The sequence below is a fragment of the Piliocolobus tephrosceles genome, chromosome 13 (genome assembly GCF_002776525.5).
Source record: "Piliocolobus tephrosceles isolate RC106 chromosome 13, ASM277652v3, whole genome shotgun sequence".
Taxonomy (NCBI): Eukaryota; Metazoa; Chordata; class Mammalia; order Primates; family Cercopithecidae; genus Piliocolobus; species Piliocolobus tephrosceles.
Window position 1 is genome coordinate 13,483,191 of NC_045446.1, and position 7,041 is coordinate 13,490,231.

General features: G+C 36.8%; 1 protein-coding gene across 1 annotated transcript in view; it reads right to left on the reverse strand.

The window, feature by feature from the left end:
* Positions 1 to 1,530: 1,530 nt before the first annotated feature.
* The window catches only part of OOSP2 (oocyte secreted protein 2), a 7,522-nt gene continuing 2,011 nt past the window's right edge, over positions 1,531 to 7,041 (reverse strand). Inside the window, exons 2-4 of the mRNA XM_023215868.2 lie at positions 5,734 to 5,912; positions 4,611 to 4,714; positions 1,531 to 2,626 (exon numbers count right to left, since the gene is read on the reverse strand). Coding sequence (XP_023071636.1) covers positions 2,416 to 2,626; positions 4,611 to 4,714; positions 5,734 to 5,912 — 494 coding nt within the window. The 3' untranslated portion in view covers positions 1,531 to 2,415. The remainder of the gene's footprint in view (positions 2,627 to 4,610; positions 4,715 to 5,733; positions 5,913 to 7,041) is intronic.

The following is a 7,041-nucleotide window of genomic DNA, read 5'->3' on the forward strand; positions in this document are numbered from 1 at the left end:
ACACATCTACAGCCATCTGATCTTTGACAAACCTGAGAGAAACAAGAAATGGGGAAAGGATTCCCTATTTAATAAATGGTGCTGGGAAAATTGGCTAGCCATAAGTAGAAAGCTGAAACTGGATCCTCTCCTTACTCCTTATACAAAAATTAATTCAAGATGGATTAGAGACTTAAATGTTAGACCTAATACCATAAAAACCCTAGAAGAAAACCTAGGTAGTACCATTCAGGACATAGGCATGGGCAAGGACTTCATGTCTAAAACACCAAAAGCAATGGCAACAAAAGCCAAAATCGACAAATGGGATCTAATTAAACTAAAGAACTTCTGCACAGCAAAAGAAACTACCATCAGAGTGAACAAGGCAACCTACAGAATGGGAGAAAATTTTTGCAATCTACTCATCTGACAAAGGGCTAATATCCAGAATCTACAAAGAACTCAAACAAATTTACAAGAAAAAAACAAACAACCCCATCAAAAAGTGGGCAAAGGATATGAACAGACATTTCTCAAAAGAAGACATTCATACAGCCAATAGACACATGAAAAAATGCTAATCATCACTCGCCATCAGAGAAATGCAAATCAAAACCACAATTAGATACCATCTCACACCAGTTAGAATGGCAATCATTAAAAAGTCAGGAAACAACAGGTGCTGGAGAGGATGTGGAGAAATAGGGACACTTTTACACTGTTGTTGGGATTGTAAACTAGTTCAACCATTATGGAAAACAGTATGGCGATTCCTCAAGGATCTAGATGTACCATATGACCCAGCCATCCCACTACTGGGTATATACCCAAAGGATTATAAATCAGGCTGCTATAAAGACACATGCACATGTATGTTTATTGTGGCTCTATTCACAATAGCAAAGACTTGGAATCAACCCAAATGTCCATCTGTGACAGACTGGATTAAGAAAATGTGGCACATATACACCATGGAATATTATGCAGCCATAAAAAAGGATGAGTTTGCGTCCTTTGTAGGGACATGGATGCAGCTGGAAACCATCATTCTTAGCAAACTATCACAAGAACAGAAAACCAAACACCGCATGTTCTCACTCATAGGTGGGAACTGAACAATGACATCACTTGGACTCGGGAAGGGGAACATCACACATCGGGGCCTATCATGGGGGGGGAGGGGGGAGGGATTGCATTGGGGAGTTATACCTGATATAAATGATGAATTGATGGGTGCTGATGAGTTGATGGGTGCAGCACACCAACATGGCACATGTATACATATGTAACAAACCTGCACGTTGTGCACATGTACCTGAGAACTTAAAGTATAATAATAATAAAAAGAAAAAAAACAAATATGTATGAATTAGGAAAACAAACAAAAAATAATAATTTATCATAATGTACTTGTACCATATTCTGACACTTAGGAAGTCCCATAGAAGTATTACCTCTCAGCTGCATATTAAATGCCAAAGACAGATGTCCACTATGACAGGTTCAAATTCTTTATTTGACAAGTAAACAGCTATAGGTGGCATTTTGTTGAAAATGGAATAGTATCACTTTAACTAGAAATAATAATAACCAATATCTTGGTAAAATTTGCTTCCAGGAGGATGTGCCATCCAAAACATACATTCAATAAACTATTGAATAGCCAATGGCACAGTTCAATTTTCACCCTTGATATAAGAAATCTACCAAAATTAGAAGTATTTTTGGATATATTACACATATAGACTCCCTGTTTAAAGAAAGGAAGCTGTATAAAGTAAGTGTTAATAAATAATCATTTAATGAGTGCTCTTAGGTGGCAGGATAACTCTTTGCTTAACCAACTCAACCAATCAATTATTTTGAGTGTGGAAGAAACATTCTGAGGAAAAAGGAAAATCGAACATCAAATTTCAGTTAAGGGAGTGGTTATTTGAGCTCTAGAAAATAAATAGAATTTACTTCTGTAATAATCTAAATAGGCAATCACATTGCATTATTGTTAGGATTCAGCTTTACTGATTAATAGCAAAGTCTACATGAATTAAAATATCTGCACATAAAAGGGTTTTGCCTTTCATGAGAATTAATATGTTAAATTTTACACTATGCTCAAACTTTTTTGCCTCCTGCACATTTATATTTCTCTCTATTCTTTATTCTTCCTGAAAAATATTAGAACATATTTATTGGAGGTTCATATCAATTAGATCAAGTCATTGTCATTGAAGACATATTTCTGAATCTGCTACACAGAACAGAAAAAAACTTAAATGTATAATATGAATTACCTAATAGTTAATGTTAAATTAATAAGCCATAACCCTACTGAATACAAATATTTAGAAATACACATTCACTAATCAACTGATCAGGACCTTTACTGAAGTAGGGTTTTTAGAAACCAGAGACTTAAGGAGAGATATACACCAACTATATTTTTGCTCTGAAAAAACAAAACTGTTTTCCTGCAAAATACATAATACCAGCTTCAAGTTTCCATTTCTCCTTTAACTCAGAGCAAGTTTGACTAGAAGATAATAATCCTAACTCTTCTGCTGTTGTCTGAAAGTCAGCAATAAAAGGACTAGGATCCAATTTTATTTCATTCTCAGTAGAAACTGGTGTAAGCCACACTGATTTCCTAAAGAAAAGGGAAACAGAAAGCAGATAGTGTTGGCACACTTGGGATCAAGTCAGTTTTACCGCTGTTTAATATCATGATCATTTTCAGAATAGTCATTCAGGAGTGTGGCATAGAGCCAGCATACTACGCCTTCTAGATCCTCGTGGACTCTTGGTATAGGATTTGAGCAGATAGGATTACAAAAGAGCTAATTCCAGATAGTCTCCCCATGATTTCTGCATCAAACATGGAGTGGAAAGATGAATGGTCTTAGATAATTTGTGATGCTTGCATTAGAAGAGCACCAATGTACCCAGCAAAACAGACTCAGCCAAATGGATCCTAAGAACAGTAAGTAAAAGCCACCAAAGGCTTAATCTGACCCACTGTGGTGGTGGCAAAGTTCTATATGTCAAAGTGAGTAAGTGAATATGAGAGAGAGAGTACAACATTCAAATTCACGCACCCAAAACCTAAACAGACAACTTTGTTGGCCAAGTCTTCATTTTTTTAAGGAAAGTAGGTTTCAAGCAACATAGTAATTTACTATCAAAATAGGAGTATCTATTTATCATTGTTACTCTGGTAGCCTACAGAGGCAGTAGTTCTGGGGCATTAGATCAGAACTCTGTGTTGCTCCAAGCACTGGGTAGTTTATAGAATTGGAAACATATGTATGTGTGTGAAAGATAGACAGAGACAGAGAGATGGAGACGGAGAGAGCACGGAGAGAGCAGGGAGAGAGACAGGCAGAGACAGAGACAGGCAGAAAGACAGGCAGACAAAGACAGAGCGAGAGAGAGACAGAGGCAGGGCGAGAGAGACAGAGGCAGAGCGAGAGAGAGACAGAGAGAGAGAGAGGCAGAGCGAGAGACAGAGAGACAGACCAGAGAGACAGGAACAGACCAGAGACAGAGACAGACAGGGACAGAGACAGAGAGAGAGACAGAGAATCAAGGGATGGTTTCTATTTAAAGTTCAACTACTTTCTAGAATATCACTAAACCCCTCAGCCTTTATGAAAATAAGTTAAAGGGAAGAGTAAAAGTATTAACAATGTGAATGGACTTAATGTCATTTACATCCTATTCACGTGTGTGTATTCCTCCTCTGTTACTCCAAATATCTTCTGAACTGAATAGGACTGAACAATACACTTAAAATGGTATTTTATATTATGTATTTTTTACCAAAATTTAAAAAAAATTTCTGCCTCCCCCCCAAAAAAAGTACTGTAATCACATTAAAAGACATTGCACATTGGCTGAGCTCTAAGTTCTTATTTTGATGTCAACTATTTCCATATATTAAGCAAGGATAAAATTTGTCCCATGGTTTGAGATGGTTTCCAAGATTCATCACTCAGATTTATAAAACATAAATATTTCAATGGCATGGTTTAAAAAAAAAAAGTGTATCAGGATACCTTTCCACTTAGTCTCAAAGTTCACACGAGGCTCTTGGGATTCAATATCTCAGTTCCACAAAATTGCAAGCAAAGTACATTTAATGATTAGGCTGATAAGCCCTTCCTTCATGAATTCTCCATGAGTTAGTATCAACTGAAGGTTTGGTTTTCTTATGCTTTTAGCCACTTACTCTTATAAGATGAAATTGAGCAATAAAATGTATCAGAAAAAAATAGTATAAAGGACAAAACATTGAAAGATAGTATCAATGCTTAATTGTATCACTTACTAAAGGTGACTGAGTATTTAATGACTCTGCTTTGTAGTTATTATAAAACGACCTAGTTACACTAGATTGTCTGTTAGGACCATTATAAATCTACAAATTTTTATTCTAAAATAAACATTGCATTTAAAATATGAAAACATGTTAAAGTATTCATTAAAACGTTTGTGTAAATACTAATTTGGGCTTTGTTTACAATTATGGGTGAATCGTGTTATATTCTCCAAAATCTATGCTTCTGCAGAAGCTTCTCATAAGCAAAGGTAAAGCTAAAACATTCCAAAGGAAACAGATCTGCTGGACTTACCTAGAGGCAGAACACTCCAAATGGATTTCCTCCGGGTTGTGATCTATATTCCTTGGGGTAAAGTATAGCTCAGTTTGAAAAAGAAGAGTTTCCTCAGAAATGACCTAGGAGAGCACAAAGTTTCAGTGGAACATATTTGGAGTAACAGAGGAGGAATACACACACGTGAATAGGATGTAAAAAACATTCACAATCTCAAAAATGGCTAGTGTCATTCTTAGGTACAAATGAAGATCTGACAACTCACTGGGACAGAACAGGACAGTTATCCCGAAGAATGAATTTAAAATGCCTGGGGACAAAACAGTCTTAATTCATTGCACCAAATTTAAACTGCCACTTACAGCCATCTTTATGATTCATTAATGAAAAGGTTTCCAACAGTTCTTTTGAGAAAGGTGATTTGTAAGTCAAATAACAGAGTGTTTTAAAGCACAAGGTTTGGAGAGGATTCATTCTGGTTTGGCATCTAAACTACCACCACCAAGGGATGGATCCCTGGAAAACTTGGTAAAGCACCTTCTGAAGCTCCGAGTTCCTAATTTCTAAAATAAAATACCTGATTCAAAAATGATCATTATCATTGGTCACTGGCCCAAAATATTTGTGTAGTGTGAATATAAATTGTTTAAATTTGGGAATCTGAGAGAAGATAATATCCCAGGATAACAATGCAGTTTAGGATTTGTGCCTAGCTGAAGAACAAACAAGAGATTTCATTTTAATGAAAATCCACTATATGTTGACACAAATCCTCATGGAACATGGAGAGATTTCAAATTACCTAGCATTGAAAGTGACAGAGCTTCCCAAGAATGGTGACCTCCCACATTAGAAGAATTAAATAAAATTTAAAGCAGTCTGCTAATATTTAGTAAAATATAGTAGTAGCCTAAAGGCAACTTAGAATCAGTTCACTAGCCAGTCTATAAATCTGTGATCTAAGGTCCTGTGCACACAGAATGACCCAATATTCAGTGAGCAATAATGAGAAATTCCGTTGTCCTCTGCCCATAAATTACTACAACGAGAAGCAAGGATTATTTTTTTAAGACAATTTTAATATTAGGCATAAAAGTCTGACAAAACATTTAGTATTTTTACAAACAATCACTGTTCTCACCCTTGTCCTGATGCCACAATCATGAACAAGATATATAAACTCATATACATATGTATGTATCCAATTTGCAGGGCAGCCCATTCCCAGATGTAATTCATCCGCAAATATATACAGATTTCTGCTTTCTGCAAGTGGGATAACTGAGACCATCAACCAGTCCAGAGAGCAATTTATTTTCACTGTGGAAAGAACCATATGAAAAGCATCAGAAGTATGTCTATCTTAAGAAAGTGTTCAAAGAATAGTCAATTCTGCCCTTTGCGATAAACAAAAGGCATTTATTTCTCTGGCAAGGGTAACCATGGCTTACAGGTTTTCTGATAAACATTATTAAGATTATTTTCCAAAATATCTAATTATGTCCCCAAGTAACTAGATTTCAGTCATTTCATGGGGGAGGTGGGAAGATCAACATGCAAGAGTAAGAAAAAGCATAACTGGGCCAGGCACAGTGGCTCATGCCTGTAATCCCAGCACTTTGGGAGGCGGAGGTGGGCGGATCACGAGACCCATTCTGGCTAACACGGTAAAACCCCATCTCTACTAAAAATACAAAAAATTAGTCAGGTGTGGTGGCGGGCACCTGTAGTCCCAGCTACTCAGGAGGCTGAGGCAGAAGAATGGCGTGAACCTGGGAGGCGGAGCGTGCAGTGAGCTGAGATCTCACCATTGCACTCCAGGCCTGGGTGACAGAGCGAGACTCCAAAGGAAAAAAAAAAAAAAAAGCATAACTGTATAGCCCCTTAATTTCTCCTAAATAAGTTATATTCCATGGAGGGTGATCTATTTAGGACAAAACATAAGGAGCAGAAGTGAATTGCAGTGTATTAGAATAAAAGCGATATCATCCCAGTATACTTTTTGGAAAGAGAAAGAGGAGAAAGAGAAAGGGTGGTTCTAGAACAGTAGAGTTCATGTCAAGAGCAGCCAGCACCAGAAACAATCTCAGCCATAAAAGGAAAAAGAAAGAGAAAGCCCCTTATCTGGGATGTTAGCTCCATGCAAGTTTTGTTGTCAAAGCCATCTTTATCCTCTATATTTAAATCGTCAGTAAGTCAATCATCATCATTATTTGCAACAGATTCATTTGGAGGAACTGAGTCTTTTCAGCATTAAGAAGTACATATTTATATTATTAATGAGCAAGTGGCCACAGAGGACTCCACCACCACTGGAGCTTGGAAGTCCCGCCTTTAGTGAGAAATCAACAAGGTAAGACAATGCACATTTCAGAAAAGGAGTAGCTTGCCTCATAACCTTTAAACCACGATTCTCTATGTGTTTGAAATACTATTCTCACATCACCTA